The 20,027-nt window shown below is 42.3% G+C and overlaps 1 protein-coding gene across 1 annotated transcript in view; it reads left to right on the top strand.

Annotated features, from left to right (window-relative positions):
* The window catches only part of LOC124597696 (sialin-like), a 39,790-nt gene that overhangs the window by 6,207 nt on the left and 13,556 nt on the right, over positions 1–20,027 (top strand). The window contains exons 2-3 of the mRNA XM_047135954.1: positions 5,340–5,573; positions 17,495–17,627. Of these exons, the coding sequence (XP_046991910.1) occupies positions 5,340–5,573; positions 17,495–17,627 (367 nt within the window). The remainder of the gene's footprint in view (positions 1–5,339; positions 5,574–17,494; positions 17,628–20,027) is intronic.

The following is a 20,027-nucleotide window of genomic DNA, read 5'->3' as shown; positions in this document are numbered from 1 at the left end:
CGCAACCTTCTTTTATGATTCTAGAAACAACTTTTTCGTGTTATACATTTACAAATCAACTATTTTCGGACTTTCTTCCTTTACTTTTGGTGTCAAACCTGGCTTCTTGCCAAATTTCATGATTCTAGATCAGCGGGAAGTAACCTACAGGTTCTGACAACTGAGTTTTCGAGTATCAAAATACACTGAAGCGCCAAAGAAACTAGTAGGGGCATGCGTATTCAAATACAGAGATATGTAAACAGGCAGAGTACGGTGCTGCGGTCGGCAACGCCTATATTAGACAAGTGTCTGGCGCAGCTGTTACATCAGCTACTGCTGCTATAATGGCAAGTTATCAAGGATAAGGGAGTTAGCACATAGTGTTATAGTCACCGCACAAGCGGTAGGACACAGCATCCCCGAGGTAGCAATGAAGTGGGGATTTTCCGTACGGCTATTTCACGATTGTATCGTGAATATCAGGAATCCGGTAAAACGTCAAATCTCCGACATCGCTGCGGCCGGAAAAAGATCCTACAAGAACGGGGCCAACGACGAATGAAGATAATCGATCAATGTGACAGAAGTGCAACCCTTCCCCAGATTATTTCATTGCTGGGCTACCAACAAGAGTCACCGTGCGAACCATTCAACGAAATATCATCGATATGTACGATATTGCAGGTCCTGTACGAGTATGGAGAAAGCGTCATAAATCCATGGGCCCTGCATGTCAGCAGGTGACTGTTCAAGCTGGTAGAGGCTCTGTAATGGTGTGGGGCGAGTGCAGTTGCAATGATACGGGGACCCCGATACGTCTAGATACGTCTCTGACAGGTGACACGTACGTAAGCATCCTGTCTTATCACCTGGATCCATTCATGTCCATTGTCCATTCCGACGGACTTGGACAATTCCAGCAGAACAATGCAACACTCTACACGTCCAAAATTGCTACACAGTGGCTCCAGGAACACCCATCTGAGTTTAAACATTTCCGCTGCCCACTAAACTCCCTAGACATGAACACTGTTGAGCATATCTGGGATGGCTTGCAACGTGCTGTTCAGAAGAGACCTCCAGCTCCTCCTACTCTTATGGATTTATGGACAGTTCTGCGGGATTCATGGTGCCATTTCCGTCCAGCACTACTTCAGACAGTTTTCGAGTCCATACCGGTCTTGTTGTGGCACTTCTGCGTGGTCCCGGGTACCCTACACGATACTAGGCAGGTATATCAGCTTCTTTGGCTCTCCAGTGTATGTGACATATATGGCCGTATCTTTTGATTGAATTGACTTAGAAGCTTTTTGAGCTACCAAACGACCATTGAACTCAATATGTGACATGGGTCTGAGCACTATGGGACTTAACATCTGAGGTCATTAGTCTCCTAGAACTTAGAACTACTTAAACCTAACTAACCTAAGGACATCACATACATCCAAGCCCGAGGCAGGATTCGAACCTGCGACCGTAGCGGTCGCGCGGTTCTAGACTGAAGCACCTAGAACCGCTCGGCCACACAGGCCGGCAATATGTGACATGAATTTGAAACTTGTTACCTCTACCCATCCCTGAGAAGAAGAGTTCTTAACCGTCGGACAGACAGGCAGAGATAAACGCGGACGGACAAGAAAGCAATCCTACGAAGGTTCCGTATCTCAACCTGTAAAAACGTTCCGTTATTACAGGTTGAGATACGGAACCCTAAAAATGACGTCCGAGCTGAATGGACCACTGGAAAGAGGCAGATGGGGAAGCAGTACAGTGGTATAATAACGTAGACTGTTGAATGTAGCGTGTTAAAAGATCTGTGATGATGTCAAGAGCTTATGGCCTGGACCAATTAGGAGTTGGGTCGCGAACTCTTCTAGGATGAGATCGGATTCAGTCTGCATAGTGATTCTGGACGTACCCGCTTATGACGAAAGCTTGGAAGTGAAGCTTTGAGGGCGGTTTGTGAGTCGTGCTTGGGTAGCTCTGTCGATATAGCACTTGCCCGCGAAAGGTGTAGGTCCCCGGATCACTGACGCCTTAGCTCAGCGTGTTCAGAGGGTTAGCCGCCCTCTGTAATAATAATAATAAATAAAAAAAAAAAGCGATCGCGTTTCGGTCTCGCACATAGCTTTCATCTGCCAGGACTGTGTCATATCTTCTGCATTAAACTGTTTGGGAAAGCGCATATTTACAGTAACTGTGATTCCGTAAATGATGACTGATTTTTGCTCGATCAGTGCCAGTATTGCGCTAAAATTAATTTAAAGTGTCCGTCTGATGATCAGGGTGATGAAACCAATAGCAAAAGTATTATTCAGTCAGTAGCTTCAGGAAGTTTGCTACAGCATTCTTCAAACATTTGCAAGCTGAGAGATACCGGCATCCAGCACTTCGATATACAGGGTGAGCACAAAGTCTTGCCCTGATTACAAAAATTTATAACAGAATAACCGTTTGACAAAATACGTTACATTTGATGCCGTTACTTAGGTTAGTGTTAGTAGTTGTTGTGACCAATAGTTGGCGCTAGTGCTCCACAACACCGACCCGGTCTGTTAGGTCACGTTAGCTGCTGGCGAAATGGCGTCGAAGCAGGAGAAAGCGCGATGTGTGCTTTGGTTTCACGAAACGAAATCGCATATCAGTGTTCAGCGTAAATTTCGGGCTTCTTATGGACGCAGCCCTCCTGACGTTAAATCAGTAAAGCGATGGTATGCAAAGTTTAGCGAAACAGGCAGCGTTGAAGATCGTCCTTAAAGTGGCAGCCTCGTGTGACTCATGCAACTGTTGATCGAGTTCGGCAATCCTTTCAACGGAGTCCGTCTAAATCAACTCGTCAAGCATCACGTGAACTTCAAATGCCACAAGCAGTGTGGTGAAGATTCTCCATGAAAGGCTTAGATTGCATGCTTACAAAGTGCAAATCGTGCTGTCCTTTGCAACCGAATGATTTGCTGACACGTGCTGAATTGGCAACTGAGCTTCTCAATAGGATTGATGGCGCTAACGATTACTTAAATCGCATATGCTTTACCGATGAATCCACCTTTCATGTCAGTGGAATGGTAAATAGGCATAATGTTCGTATATGGGGTTCAGATTCTCCACATGCTACTGTACAGTTACAGCGAGACAGCGAAAAAGTGAATGTTTGGTGCGGCCTCATGCATAACAAATTTTTGGACCGTTTTTCTTCGCGGAAAAATCCATTACCGCTAGCATTGCCCCACAGTTAGAAGAATATCAACCATGGATAATTTTCCAGCAAGATGGAGCCCCCCCCCCCCCCCCACACACACACACACTGGGCTTTGATAGTGCATGATTTGATGGATGAAACATTTAAACATTTCCGGATCGGTGGATTGGAAGGAACGGTCCAACACCCTGGCCACCCCGCTCTCCAGACATTACGCCCCTTGACTTTTTTTTCTGGGGCTATATCAAGGGCAGAGTCTTCGTCACACCAGTTGCTGACGTCGACGAACTGGTGGCTAGGATACAAGCTGCTGTGGGTACTGTGACAAAACACATATTACGAAACACAAGGCGGGAACTTAAATACCGCCTCGACATTCTCCGAGCTACCAAGGGAGCACACGTTGAGGTTTACTTACGTAAGTGGTCTTAAAAATGTTCAAATGTGTGTGAAATCTTATGGGGCTTAACTGCTAAGGTCATCAGTCCCTAAGCTTACACACTACTTAACCTAAATTATCCTAAGGGCAAACACATACACCCATGCCCGAGGGAGGACTCTAACCTCCGCCGGTATCAGCCGCACAGTCCATGACTGCAGCGCCTAAAACCGCTCGGCTAATCCCGCGCGGCCGTAAGTGGTCTTAAAAAAACTAGTAACACTAACCTATGTAACGGCATCAAATGTAAATTATTATGTCAAACCGTTATTCTGTAATAATTTTTATAATCATGGCAAGACTTTGTGCTCACCCTGGACAAACACTGATGGTCAGGCACTAACAGAGAGAGTATGAAGCACTATAAAACACTGAGCACGAGGGACTTCTTCTCAAAGCATGAGCTACCGTTACTCCTCGAGAAAACTGATTGCCGTTTCTATCTCTTCTTATTGTGACGTCTTCTGTCGCTTCAGCTACAGCCGCGACGAATCTGTTATAATCCTTCTACACGATCGACTTTATCGTCTCAGTTAACTAGTCGAGACAAGTTCATCTCTTGCAGCGCCCCTGGCTTTGTCTTCCCATACTGATTGTGAGTCTTGTCTTTTCCGAGTGGCCATTTCCGTTTTACGTCAGCGCCAAAATTGCGGGTGGTTGTGAGAGCTGTCTGTTGTGCAGTTTGACTTGTGATTGGTGAAAGCGAGGTTGTGAGAGACTGTCGTGCGCACGAAAAAATCGAAATACAGTAACCAGAAGTAGGAACAAGCAATGACAATAGAGTTTATTGATCACCAGCACAGAATTCATAGCGGAAGTTCTTGTCAACGGTCGTGTGGAAAATTCTCTACACTCCTGAGAACTGAAGGAATAGGAACAGTGTCATCCAAACATTTCAGAACATATGCATGTATTCGCTCGAGAAAACATGTACTTGCAAACACGTCAGACAGTACGTAGAAAGCAGTAAATAATGGCTTTTTGCTTTATCCTTTGTATGTTGCTTTCTTGTTGTGCGCCAAATAACAACCGAAAATTATTTTTCTTGTCCAGCACTCTGACTTCTTCCCCATTCAGATAATTTTCATTAAAACAGTGCTATCTGTTTACATTCTTATTTTTGCATTTTCTCTGTAAAACGTAAATACTTTCTGCTTTCAGATATTTCGTCTCTCTTGTAGGAGGACGTTGGTAGGAAAAAATGCCAGGACATCCTGTAACTTTTCAATGTGCTACGAGAACAAAACAAAAAACATAATAAAGATTAAGAAGACACGGAAGCACAAATTTAGTTGCTATAATGGGAGTAACTCGACCAGAATAGGTTATAATTTCAGACGTTAGCTGATGCTCCCACATGGGGTCTCTCTGCCCATGCGCAGCGTGCATCATACTCGGAAATTTAGAACTCCATACTCGGCACAATCCATAGATCATTGACGCTATATACGTACTCGCCTGTTGGTAGGTTGCCGATTTACACTCGCGTCGTGGTTGGTTGCTGATTTACTCGCAGGCACGCAAGGCGCACGCACTTTGAGTAGTCGATTTTGACCAGAAATGTGTAAAACGGGCGGTTCTTTAGAACCGGTTCTATCTACTGGACTTGTGTGCAGATGCACAGGATGTTACGTCCTCGTTCATCTTCGATTTCACACTGCAGTGCTTTTATACTACAATTTGCATGCCTGTATTTTATATGCAACTCTCCGCCCTTAGGAAAGCGACGAGCATGCTCCGCAGCTGTTTCTCATGTTCACGGAAGAGACTTTCTCCACCGTGCGTGTCGTTACGTTGCAGAAGCGACTGCCCGTGCCGTGGAAGAGCGTGCTGACGACCCCGGCGCTGTGGGCCCTCATCGCCATCATGGTGACCTTCGACTGGACCTTCTATATCTACATCTCCTCACTGCCCCTCTACCTCGCCAGCGTCCTCCACTTCGATATGCAAAGTGTGAGTACAGTGACTCTTAGAAGCATTCTGACACTTACTTATATCTATTCTGGATGAATCATGCTGCAAACAAACCCATACCTTCAAGAAAATTTCACATAACGATATTTCTCTATTTTTATTTGTGTACTTAATTTTTATTTGTTCTTCCTTTGACAGTTTAACACAACAGTAGAAGGGGGTGTCAAAAATAACCTTTTTTTTTTTTTTTTTTTTTTTTTTTTTTTTTTTTTTTTTTTTTTTTTTTTTTTTGCGCCCGCGCTTGAGATTGGTGTTGGCAGTACCGAAAAGGTCTGACCTTGAGTGACGTAATACCACATGCATCAGTCGGCTGGTGCTACACAGTTGGATGGAAGCAGGGAAAGCGTACGTGCGTGTTTACTGTACACAATATGGATCTCAAGTTGCAGCAGCGCGCGTCTATTAGATAAGCCAAAAGGTCGCCGACAGCGCATTGTAGGCCTTGTTAGCGAGCAAGCCGCCAAAAGAAATGTAAACGCTCTGCAAATGTCCGTGGGACAGGAAAACTGGCGCCCAGACATGCAGACTCTGTTTCAAAACATGTTTTGTCATTGCTAGTTTATGGCTATTCTTTGCAAACTTTGAAATGGACGCAACAGGGGAGATAACAAGCAGTTTATGGAGGGCTGTGCTTCCACCCTGTATTGTGTTAGCAAAAGACACGGCAAACATGTGGGAAAGAGGCCATAAAGCTGAATTTTTTTCCGTTTTCTGCCAATTAACTTTAAGTCTCTGATTGGTCAAATCGGTTTGCAGTGCAAAGACCATTCACTGAGCTTAGAATGCCGAGCTCCAGCTCGTGATTGGCTTATGTGAAATTGGGGGAAGTCAAAAAAAAGAAATGTGCTTTCGGAACCGAGCTGAGAAGGCAACACACAGAAAGGGAGATCGACTCTTGTACAAGTCTCTTGTACTGGCACTTCGCCAGTAAAGAACTGCAGGTCTCTACCTAAACGGTGAGACTTGTGTCCTTTACTAGGGCGCGACTTAGAGCCTGTGCCAGTCACCTTCTGAACCGTCAGAGGTACTGCATATATCATCACGGTCACAACGAGTGACGCTTGGGTGTACTTATTTGTCCTTAGTCGGCCGTCTAAACGTTTGACGTATTCCGACACGCACAGTCGTCGCACGGAGTCAAATTGGTTTGGCAGACCAGTAAACGGGACCACCTGCACACTGGAATCCGTCGGGGTTTCAGAGGCTCTTAGGGAAGTACCTGCATTCTGAATTAACCGAACGCAAGACCGCGTACTTGCATTTTTCGGGAACACGCGTTTAATAACAGATTGCCGCCGTCCGTGACTTCAGTCGGCGAACGCATCGTAGTGTGGCGCCTTGACCAGTAGTATGGTAAAGTATTCGCTGCTGCGAAGTAGGGCTATAATATCTATTTCTCAGCACCCTGTCCTTTCGAACCATATTTTTCCTTTTTTTGTACGGTAGAATGTAGATGCTCGGTGGTGGCGTAATTTGATGCCATAACTTGGATTCATGTGTATGAAGTGAGATAAGGCGAGTAGTGTTCTGGTTAGTGTCGTGTGTCGATCCCCAGCAGATCACTTTCGCCACTATAGATCCCATTTTAGTAAGGCTTTTGTTGAATAAATATTTTTTGTATGAAGTTTCTTTAATAATTTTGTTGTCTTGTCTTGTTTAATCGATTGTGAATTAGACTACAACTTCTCCCTGAGTTCTGATTAACAATTTCTTCGCATTTTTATGGCAGTCTAGATCAGAAATATAAGGAGTAGCGTTTTCATTTGGTGTCCACTGCGTGAATTTTTACTTCATAAACAGTAATCGTCTTTCACGTTAATGGGTGGCATTATACTGCATGGCTTCCAATTTTGCATTAAGTTCTTTATTAAGCTCGGTGTGTCTTTGTTGATAGTTTTATGCATACGGTTGATTAGTAAGGTCCGACATTTATGTCTGGCGCTGATGAGACCAAACCCTCCTCTTGAAGTTGGTGGGGTAAAGAAACCACCAGCCTATGAACGGAATGGCAGTGAGGGTGAAAAAGCAGTGTAGCCCGCGACACGACAGTACCCATACTTTAATTATCCACTATTTGAGAATGGGGGAACTTAGAGACTTACAAGAAATTTTACACATAATTTCAAACACCTAAGAAACTTTTTCTCGCTGTCGACCGCCACAAAATGCAGAAATCAAAAACTGTTCGTGGCTTACTACATTTTCGCTGTTCATGTAGTAAAACTGCCACATGAAGCACGCCATTTTTTAAACTGTATTCGTGACACATTTTGCAGACACTATTCGCATATACCACTGAATGTACCAGAAACATTACATCATTGTACGACACTTATTATGGGAGATACGACTTCATAAAAACCGAATGCAAGACGTTTAAATTTATTACTTCTTTACTACTAACTTTATTCAGAACACATTTCGCAGACAGTAGGCGCGGATACGAGAGACACGGGGGATGGCTAGAGAGAGAGGGAGAGGAGGAGGTGGATAGAGAGAGGGCGAAGGCAGGCCGGAGGGTCACCCATCCAAGTACTAGCCCAGTCTGATAGCGTTTAAGTTCGGTGATCTGACGGGAACCGGTGTTACCACTGCGGCAAGGCTGTTGGGCCATATATACAGGTAATAATAATAATTTCGTATGGCTCAATAGCCTGGTACAAGTCTTTCTATTGGACGCCTCTTCAGCGACTTGCGAGTCCCTAACCCGAACCAGTTATCCAACTGGGGAAAGGGGACCTACAGTTTAACGTGGAATTAGAAACACGTGTTGTTTCTGGTGACTTCCACATCGTCGAGTGGCCAACGGTAGCTTAAAACGAAGACTGACAGATCTTAAAGGTTTCAACCAGTGAGTTTGCTTCAAAATATGTGACAAAAATGGTCATAGCTTTTGATTTCATTGAATTACAAATTTAAATTTTTTACACCGCTTATAGAAAGTAGACTTCAGTATTTCACATAAATTTTAACTTAACATCGCTACCTGATTCCGAGAAAAAAGTGTCTTAACAGACAGACAAATGGACAAAAAACGGTAAAAAAATATTTTATAAGTTATATAATTACAAATTAACGATTTTCGGATTTTGTATTGTGAAACCCTGCTTCTTTTCAAATTCCATGATTTTAGGCAAACGAGAAGTGCATTATAGGTTTTGGTCAGCGATTTTGCCAGTATCAAAATGATTGTGACGTCTTAGAAGCTTAAGGAACCGAAAGACCTTATGTGATGCACATTTCAGCTTGGTACCTCTCTCTATCTGTTCCTGAGAAACTGATAGACAGACAGACAGACGGAATAGAAAGTGATCCTATAAAAGTATAATGGTTCTGTTTTTATCACTTGAGGTCTGGAACGCTAAAAACACAAGTTATGTAACGCTTACTAAAGACACAGTGTCTCCCGTTTCATTCGTCAGTACTAAAAGATTTAGTATAATGACAGTCAATCATTTCTAGATATACTTGATAGTTCTGTGATGAATAAAGTCTGTACCCCAGTTTCCAAGAGGGGAGCGAGCAGGATATAGAATCGACAGAGGTCGTGTCAAAGCAGACACCTCAAGCTCTTTAGGGAAACCCCTTAAAACGAGATGGCTAAACAAAAGCTCTGTGACCTACTTCTTTGCCCCTGACCGGACTCTCTTCTTCGCACACAGAATGAGATGCGACAGTTGTGGGGCAACAAGATTCGGCGTTACAACGTTTGTTGAGACCACAGTAAATGAGTGTCTGCGACTTAATGTGAAGACCGTCCAGAAAAGCTAAATCCTCTTGCCTAAAGTTGCTTGGAAGCACAATCAACAGTGTTCTCTTTTAGTAACCACCAGTAATCCCAAACCCGATCATTCATAGGATCGAACTCCCAAGTATAAGAAAGCTTTAAACGTCTGATTATTTTACAACTTAATTTATGTGTTAAACATGAGATGGCGCCGAGATCGGAATGCAATATCTTCATGGTTGAAGACACAAAACTTTAATTATGTTAACCAGGCTCCTTGGCTGTGCATTATATCTACACTAATATTATAAATCCGAAAGTAACTGTCTATTAGGTTTTCAGGACTAAACCGGTGAACCGATTTTGATGAAATCTAGTATGATGATAGCTCGAACACTGAGGAACAACATAGGCTACTGTAGAAAGCGTGAAGCACAACATATTTATTGTTTTGAAGAATACAACGCGCAGTATGGAACAATACACCGAAGAGCCAAAGAAACTGGTACACTTGCCTAACATCATGTAGTGCCCCTGCGAGCAAGCAGAAGTGCCGCAACACGATGTGGCATTGACTCGACTAATGTCTAAAGTAGTGCTGGAGAGAACTGACACCATGAATCCTGCAGGGTTGTCCATAAATCCGTAAGAGTACGAGGGGGGTGGAGATCTCTTCTGAACAGCACGTTGCCAGGCATCCCAGATATGCTCAGTAATATTCATGTCTGGGGAGTTTGTCGCCAGCGCGGGTGTTTAAACTCAGACGAATGTTCCTGGAGTCACTCTGTAGCAATTCTGGAGATGTGGGGTGACGGATTGTCCTGCTGGAATTGCCCAGCTCCATCGGAATGCACAACGAACATGAATGGATGCAGGTGATCAGACAGGATGCTTACGTACGTGTCACCTGTCAGAGTTGTATGTAGACATATCAGGGGTCCCATATCACTTCAACTGCACGCATTCCACACTATTACAGAGCCTCCACCAGCTTGAACAGTCCCCAGCTGACATGCAGGGTCCATGGATTCATGAGGTTGTCTCCCCTGCCCATCCACACGATGCAATTTGAAACGAGACTCGTCCGACCAGGCAACATGTTTCCAGTCAACAACAGTCCATTGTCGGTGTTGACGGGCCCAAGCAAGGCGTAAAGCTTTGTGTCGTACAGTCATCAAGGGTACACGAGTGGACCTTCGACTACGAAAGCCCATATCGATGATGTTTCGTTGAATGGTTCGCACGCTGACATTTGTTGATGGCCTAGCAATGAAATCTGGAGCAATTTGTGGAAGCGTTGCACTTCTGTCACGTTGAACGATTGTCTTCAGTCATCGTTGGTCCCGTTCCTGCAGGATATTTTTCCGATCGCAGTGGTATTTGGTGTTTTACCGGTACGCTCGTAAAATGGTCGTACAGGAAAATCCCTACTTCATCGCTACCGCGGAGATATTGTGTCCCATCGCTCGTGCGCCGACTGTAACGCAACGTTCAGACTCACTTAAAGCTTGATAACCTGCCATTGTTGCAGCAGTAGCTAACAACTGCACCAGATACTTGTCTCGTATAGGCGTTATCGACCGCAGCGCCGTATTCTGCCCGTTTACACATCTCTGTATTTGAATAGGCATGCCTGTACTAGTTTTTTTGTAACTTCAGTGTATTATAAATGTGAAATTAACACGGTCTGTTACGTTTTGGTGACTAAACCGGTGAACCGATATCCTTGAAATTTGGCATGGGACAGCTTGAGTCTTAAGGATGAATATAGACTACTTCACAAAGTGTGTAGTACAAGATACTTATTGATTTGAGGAATATTTGCTCTTTCACTTCTGAACTTTGTCATATTTGAAAAAATGTTTTTATTGTTTGATATGTTCCACGTAATACGATTCAACGTAATCAATACCATGCTTATTCAATTGTCAACGTGTTTAATCCACAGGAATACCAGTATCATTAATTGCTAAAGTAACTCACTGTGTTACGTTTCCACGACTCTACCGCTGCACCGATTCCGATGGTATTTGATATGGAGATAGCTTGAACCCTAAGAAAGATCATGGGCTACTTTAGAAAGTTGTACCTTTTTGAGGGTTATTAAAATATTTAAATCTCAAATACGTGAGCGGTACGCAGACGACGTTGGCGCTGTGTCTATAGATTATTACGTGAAAGTGCAAATACAGTGCTATTGTGGGCGCAGTTTATGATGCTGAGTTGTTACACCATTTGGCATAACCGGAGAGTTTTTGTGGAGATACAGAAAGAAAATCCGACTGTAGGTCCGAGAACCATATTTAAGATTATTGCAATAAGCGTCGCAAATCTGATTTAGAAGAGATACATCGTTCTAAGAGAGTTCAGCTGTGAAAGTTACTCGAATCCAACTAACCTCGGAGTAACCTCACGTCCGCCGGAAGTTCGATGCAGAACGCCAGGCGACCTAAGAGCTACAGACACACAAATACACTCACCCTAGCCCGTCGAATTTTAGACGCCGAGCTTCACGCGTCTCTTACAGCTGCCGAGACGCTTGAAGACCCACAACGACGGCGACATTTAAAGGCTGTACGACAAACAGGGAGACGTGGCATCTTTACACGTGGAACGTGAGACGGTTTTTATGAGGCTGAATTTCATTGCGATCTATTGATTGATTATGTTATTTATAAATTATTCATGTTGCGGGATGGATCAAAAATGTAGGTGCTACAATGCATTGAAATGGAAGGAAGAAACGTTTGGCATATTTTGCTCTGGTGGAAAAACCTCACAGCCAATGTTTGGTGAGCCGGACAGACCTCTAAGGACTCTGCTTCTCTACAAATGTAATGAATCGAGGCGTTTTTTAAATACAGGGTGTATCAAAAACAATCACCCGATTTGGCTCATCTATATTTCTGAAACTACTAAACAAATACAATGAATTTTGTTTTTTGATGAACGGGAAACTAAAAAAGTTTTTTTTTTTATACCTTTTCATAGGTGTTCAATATCCCCCCCCCCCCCCCCCTTGAGCTGCAGGGCATATGTCAATGCGGTATTCAAATTGTTCCCACACGGCAGCGAGCATGTCTTGAGTTACAACTTCCACAGCTGCTGTTATTGTTGTTGGTAACGGAGGCACATAAACAAAGTCTTTTATAAATCCCCACAAAAATTGATCACATACAGTCAGGTCCACTGACCCTGGAGGTCAGCAATGTAAGGCTGAATATTTTGCTCCAGGGCTACCAATCCATCGTTCACTAATCCTTTGATTTGAAAATTCCCGCACTTCCAGATGCCATTGTGGCGGTGCCCCATTCTGTTGGTAAATGAAGTCATTCGAATCTGTCTCCAACTGTGGGGAAAGAAAGTTCTCAAGCATATCGAGATATGTGCTTCCTGTGACAGTGTTCTCGGCAAAGGAAAATGCACCATACACCCCTTCCCGTGAAACTGCACAAAACACATTATATTTTGGAGAGTCCCTCTCATGTTGTACAACTTCATGTCGTTGTTCCATACCCCATATTCTCCCATTACGATGGTTCACCTTTCCATTTAAATGGAATGTTGCCTCATCGCTAAACACTAAGCATGGAAGAAAAGTGTTATCCTCCCTCTTGTCAAGAACAAAATTATGGAACTCTACACGTTGTTGTTTGCCACCTTCGCCAAGAGCTTGCAGTAGCTGAATTTTGTATGGTTTCATATGTAAACATCGACGCAACACACGCCAGACGGACATGGGGGCATGTTGAGCTGTCGAGCTGCACGACGAACGGATTTCTACGGACTCGTTGTGAAACTATGGCGGATACGTTCGACGTCTGTGTCAGACAATCGAGGACGGTCTACGCAAACAACCTGTTTCTCGGAATTGTTCATGCCATCGTCTAATAATCTGTGCTATAGGAGGACCCACACCATACCTATTACGAAAGTCACGCTGAACGGTTATTATTGACCCGCGCTGTTCAAAACGTAGAAAACAAAACGCTTTCTGTTGTCCCGACATTATTTTTACTAGAAATGAAATGGGCGCACACTGCTGCTACCTAACGGGAACCACGTAAAACTCGAGAGTTTGCACTTTCCAACAGTACGTTTTCACGCACATATCTCGGATAACCTAGCAGTTTTTTTTAATCAGATGATTCTTTTTGATACACCTTGTATAATTAGAAAATATAATGCATGCTTTCTGATTCGACATGCAGCAAAATAACAAAAGCACATTTATTATGTGGCTACATACCCGCACTGCATGCATTTTTTTTATTCATACTTCTCTACACCACTGTATACACATTTACAAATTACTAGCTTGCCTACTCAGCATAGCACTCGTCATAACAGAACTACTGATATGCTAGCGCAGTCGCGGGAATAGCTACTTATTTTAATAAATACAGCGACCAGCCACTTTGTTAACTATCTTTAGTAAAGATAAGACGCATTTCGGACTTTCATCCACCTTCAATTAGAATGATACATATTTGAGTCTTTAGTCAGGACGTAGTTGCATCATCGACAGCAGATTAGATGCTGCAGCTGGCCAGTGAAAAATAACAGTTTTCCTAGTTACTACATTTCGCGAGTTGCGTATTTATGAGATATTGCTTTTTAGCTATGCTTTCTTTCTACTCTGCTTGTAGTTGTTCCGATTATCGTCTTTATGGGGGCGTGGGGTTGTGCAAAATAGATCCATAAAGCACGAACAGCGAAAATGTAGTAAGCTACAAATTTTTTTCGTTTCGTTATTTGGGGGGGGGGGGGGAGGGGATTTCAGCGAGAAAAAGTTTCTAAAAGTCTCAAAATTGTGTGTAAAATTTTTTGGTAGTCGCTAAGTGGTCGTATTCTCAAACACTGTATGAAAACAGTGTGGATAATTTGCGCGCCGTGACATACACGATCTCAAGAAATAATATTATACACAGTTTAACTTTAAATGCGAACATTTTTAGGTTAGGCTTTACCGTGACTGTTACTGACATTAAATGAAACAACAAGTTTACTGTTACCAGTCACCGTTTTATTTTTTCCGGATTGTTAGCAGAAATATTTATTAGTAACCTAGAAGACAAAATCTTGAATTCCAATCACCACCTCCTCAAAAATATCATCTACTACTATAGATATGTAGATGATATCATAATTTTAATCAAAGGCACTAAAGATGACATCAGTGAGTTGAATCAGTTTTTCAACAACTCCCATGAAAGCATAAATTTCCTAGACCTTACCATTACAATAAAGAATAACAGACATCAGTTTGAAATTTATCGGAAGCCTACCACAACACATACTACAATCCACAACTCCTCTTGCCACCCCGCAGCACACAAAATGGCAGCATACCGGTACATGATTAATAGAGCTATCCAACTACCACTTTCAGTGATAAACGTGATCAAGAAATTGAAATAATAAAACAAACAGCTATTGAAAATGGCTATAACAACTCCATAATAGACACTCTAAAACACTCAATAATGGCAAAGCAATCACAACACAAAAAACAAAAAGAAAATAATGTTTTGCATACAGTCCCCTTTCTGTGTAACATTTCATACCAGATTGCTAATGTCTTCAAACGGAAAGGCATAAGTATATCCTTTACAACAGACAACAAGATTGGACAGAAGTTACCCCACAACATCGGCACACGAAACCCACTTCATCACACAGGTGTGTACAAAATTGAATGTTTGGACTGTGACTGCTTCTACATAGGCCAGACAGGCAGATCATTTGAGATTAGGTTCAAGGAACACATGGCAGCACTAAAAAACAAAAAATACCACACATCAGCAATAGCTACCCACCTACATGAAACAAAACACCATGTTAACAACACAAGTATTAGCATCCTACACATCCAACCAAAAAGCAGAAAACTAGATATCCTTGAAACACCCCAAATATACAAACACCAAATGAAACAACCAGAATCCATCTTAAATGACAAAAATGACAATATTTACAATAGTATCATCTCTGTTTTCAGCAACTGCCTACACTCTGAAAATACACACACACACACACACACACACACACACACACACACACACACACACACGTGCACATATCCTAATATTTACCATAAATATTGACAGCCGCCAAGAGTACAAGAGATTGACCTCATTCACAGATAATTCATCACACCAACAGCTTGTACCCCCTGTCAGCTTAAAACTGTATGTACATCATCTACTGGCACAAATGTATATCTATCTGCATATTTTATAACATTAACCAGTGTATTACCCCAACCTTTAGGCAGCTAATATATGCAACATGTAATCTTAAGACTCCTTGCCATGTAAATGTTTGCTCTCATATAATCACTCCTTCCTCTCTCTCTCTCTCTCTCTCTCTCTCTCTCTCTCTCTTTCTTCAAAGAGTGTCATCTATGTATGATTTTACTGCTGTAGCCAATATGATCATTGTAATTGAAGCCTATAACATTTTACCTAATTGTTATTAGCAAGTATGAAGTTTAAGCCATTTTAAAATTTCACCTGATTGCATAAACGAGTACGAATGTTTAGCTGTTTTAACCTTTCAAAATTGGATTTATATACCACCTGAAGTACACACACATATATTTGACAACTCAAAACAAACACCTCCAAATGGTTTAAACGATTATTCTGTAATAATGTTGTTACAATGTATATTCTTTGCACTTTGCGATTATGTCTTCTCTTCTGCTGCTTGCACCCAGCTGATTCCAGACGCCATATTTGTTTACAAATGTGGCAGTATACATGTGAAGTGTTACGACAGAAAAAGGAACTTGTGACCACTGGAGGTACTCTAGTTTACTTATTAAAGTTTACCATTAAATATCAGTTTAATTTTTTGTCAAAAGTTTCCAAAACCATATTCTGAAATAGTGTCTTGTTTCTCCACTAGGCAGTGCCACAAGTTCCTCCAAATGTCGTAACACAACATACACACATATGTAATACTAACTAATGTAAATCCACCCGATGATGGAGGTTTAAACCTTCGAAACGCGTCGTGGAAAAAATAAAACGGTGACTGGTAACAGTAAACTTGTTGTTTCATTTAATTATACACGGTTTCTAGCTTCAATACTTAATGTGTTAAACGTTTAAATGAATTAATGAAGATCGCGCCTTACATTCAAGACGAGTAAACTTATGTTTAACTTAAGGCTTGCAGGAGTAACAAAAATTTTTGTTGTATAACTTTTATGAATAAGGTACAACAGCATTACAAATTTTTAAATTCAATAAATAATTATGTGAAATACTGAAAATAATTTTTTTTTTTTTTTTTTTTGTTTGCTTCTGGGAGCCGATTCGGCATAGTGAGTCCGGTATGTGACTACATGTCTAATGGGCAGTATGGTGTTAACCCGAAACTCTTGCTAAAGTAAATGCCACCGCTGCCGAACTCAAAAGGCATCTTGCGGCATTTCTAGATCGCAGATCCCGCCACCTCACATCAGTTACAAGCCTTCTCCATTTCGTTTCAATATTTTCCTTGGGAAATTTAATTCCGACGATTAACATCGATTAGGGACTTTACGAGTAACGGAAATTGGAAATTTGTGGTAAGGTGTAATGGGACCAAACTGCTGAGGTCATTGGTCCCTAAGCCTACACACTACTTAATCTAACTTAAACTAACTTACACTATCGACAACGCACACACCCATTCCCGAGGGAGGGGACTCGAACCTCCGATGGGGGAGGGGGGGGCGGGGGGAAAGGCCGCACGGACCGTGACAAGGCGCCCTAGACCGCGCGGCTACGAGTAACGGCTGCTCCCTATACGTAGTGAGCAGACAGTAAGACGGATATCACTGTTCACTCAATATTCAGCCGCAATGCACCCATCGTTCGCCTCAAATGTCTATAGGGGTCTACTCAAGCCTGATAAAGAAAAGGAATTATCGTAGTCGCGTATCAACATGGCGAGTTTTTACGGACTGCCCTCAACAAATACGAACACAGTTGCCAGCGAACATTAATCAGTTTGAAGAGTATAAACATCCACCGAAAACTTCTAATACCAGTTCTGTTCAATTGTTTTCATTTGGTGGGACAACTTGTAGGCTCTCGATGTCATTTTATAGCTTACTATGTTTGTAATCTGAGAAGCGCTCACTCACGTATCTGTCTATGTATGTGTCTATTCGTTGCAGAACGGCTTCCTGTCGGCCGCGCCCCACGTTATAAGTGCGGGCGGCAGTCTGTTCTTCGGATGGCTCACCGATTTTGTGTTCCGGAAGGGCTACATATCCAAACTTCACGGATTTCGCATTATAAACGGAATGGGTAAGTTCAAGCCGATCGTTCATTGTTTTAGAAACCAAATATACCACAAGACAAACATAGTTTTGTATGTTGCATTTAAACTCCGCTAAATCGTGCGAGGCAAAACAAAATTGCTCGTATACGAATGAACTGTTTGGCAGCGATATATACTGATAAAATTCTCTCGAGCTTCCAGCTGCGTCAAGTGGTTTGCACACTCTGATGCCATCGTATTTTTTGTACGATGGAGAGAATATTTGAACCAGATGGTCGGCTAATGGGTCCCCTTAGCGACGGCTAAGGGGAGCCCACTAGCTCCATTTGCAGCCAACCTGTTTACGGAGCTCTTTGACGACATCGTCCTGGACATAGCCCCTGCAGAGTCTAGTTGCTTTTAACGTTTCATCGACGACACGTTCATTATCTGGTGCCGTGGACTTGGAAAGATGGGAGAATTTTTGGATCACATCAAGGATATCCGTGGCAACATTAAATTCACCATGGGGGTAGAGACAGATGTACCTTGCTGTTCCTTGACGTCTTCATCCGCCATGAAGCAAATGGATATCTCAACCACAGTGTTTGCCGGAAACCCACCCACAACGGACCGATAGCTGTACGCTATCAGCTATCACCATCCGTCACTGAATCGTTCTGTTCTGAGGACCTTGGTGCATCAAACGGAAGCCGTCTCAGAAGCTGAAAACCTGCCGAAGGTACCGAACTACTTACGGAAAGTATTAAAGCAAAACGGCCACAACTATTGCCAGATTTCTCAAGCCATCTTTCCGAACACACGTGAGCAGGAGGACCCCGAGAAGGACTCGAAGAAGTTTCCATTTTTGCCACTCTGTAGCTCAGTAACAGGAAAAATATCTGGCTCCTAAAGAGGCATAAGTTCAATTCGGTCATCAGGGTTCCAGCAAAAATTCGACAAGTCATGAGGCCTGTGAAAGACGACGTAGACCTCGGAACGCCAGGTGTATATAAAATACCGTGTGGGTGTCGACAGTTTTATGTTAGACTGTGTGTATTACTGAACAGCGCTGTATAGAACACGAGAGATGCTTTCGTCTTCGTCACCCTTACAAGAGAAGGCCGAAGTTGAAGAAATTAGTCGTGGAAAACCAGTACGCAAAGAAGTTAGATACAGCAGTACTAAGATACAGCAATAACCATTAGCTCAGTAGGCATTACAGTTGAAGAGAAAGAAAAACGTAAAAAATGGATAGCAGAAGAAATTCTTCAGTTGATCGATGAAAGAAGGAAGTACAAAAATGTTCATGGAAATTCAGGGATTCAGAAATACAAGTCGTTGAGGAATGAAATAAATAGGAAGTGCAGGGAAGCTAAGACGAAATGGCTGCATGAAAAATGTAAAGAAATCGAAAAAGACATAATTTTCGGAAGGACAGACTCAGCATACAGGAAAGTCAAAACAACCTTCGATGACATTAAAAGCAACGGTGGTAACATTAAGAGTGCAACAGGAATTCCACTGCTACATGCAGAGGAGAGTGTGAATAGGTGGAAAGAGTACACTGAAGGCCTCTGCAAGGGGGAAGATTTGTCGGATGTGATAGAAGAAAAAACAGGAGTCGATTTGGAAGAGACCGGTGATCCAGTATTAGAACCAGAATTTAAGAGAGCTTTGCAGGACTTAAGATCAAATAAGGCAGAAGGGATAGGTAACATTTTTAAAATCAAATGACTATTCACATTGGTGTGTAGAACGTTTGTATCTGGCGACATATCATCTGACTTTCGAAAAAATATCATCCACACAATTCCGAAGACTGCAGGAGATGACAAGTGCGACAATTATCACACAATTAACTTAGCAGCTGATGCGTCCAAGTTGCTGACAAGGATAATATAAAGAATAATAGAAAAGAAAATTGAGGATGCTCTAGAAGACTATCAGTTTGACTTTAGGAAAGGAAAAGGCTCGAGAGAGGCAATTCTCACATTGCGGTTAATAACGGAAGCAAGACTAAAAAAATCAAGACACGTTCATAGGATTTGTCGACCTGGAAAAAGCGTTCGACAATTAAAATGGCACAAGATGTTCGAAATTCTGAGAAAAATAGGGATAAGCAGTAGGGAGAGACGGGTAATACGAGCCAAGAAGGAATAATAACGAAGTGCTCGGATTAAAAAGGGTGTAAGACAAAAATGTAGTCTTTTGCCCCTACTGTTCAATCTGTACATCGAAGAAGCAATGATGGAAATAAAAGAAATATTCAGGAGTAGGATTAAAATTCAAATTGAAATGATATCATTGATTCGATTCGCTGATGACATTGCTATCCTGAGCGAAAGTGAAGAAGAATTAGATGTTCTTCTGAACGGAATGAACAGCCTGAGTACAGAATATTGATTGGGAGTAAATGGAAGAAATACGAAAGTAATAAGAAATAG

This window comes from Schistocerca americana, chromosome 1, assembly GCF_021461395.2.
Source record: "Schistocerca americana isolate TAMUIC-IGC-003095 chromosome 1, iqSchAmer2.1, whole genome shotgun sequence".
Classification (NCBI taxonomy): Eukaryota; Metazoa; Arthropoda; class Insecta; order Orthoptera; family Acrididae; genus Schistocerca; species Schistocerca americana.
Note: the sequence above shows the minus strand (reverse complement) of the source record. Positions and strands in the feature narration are given on the sequence as shown.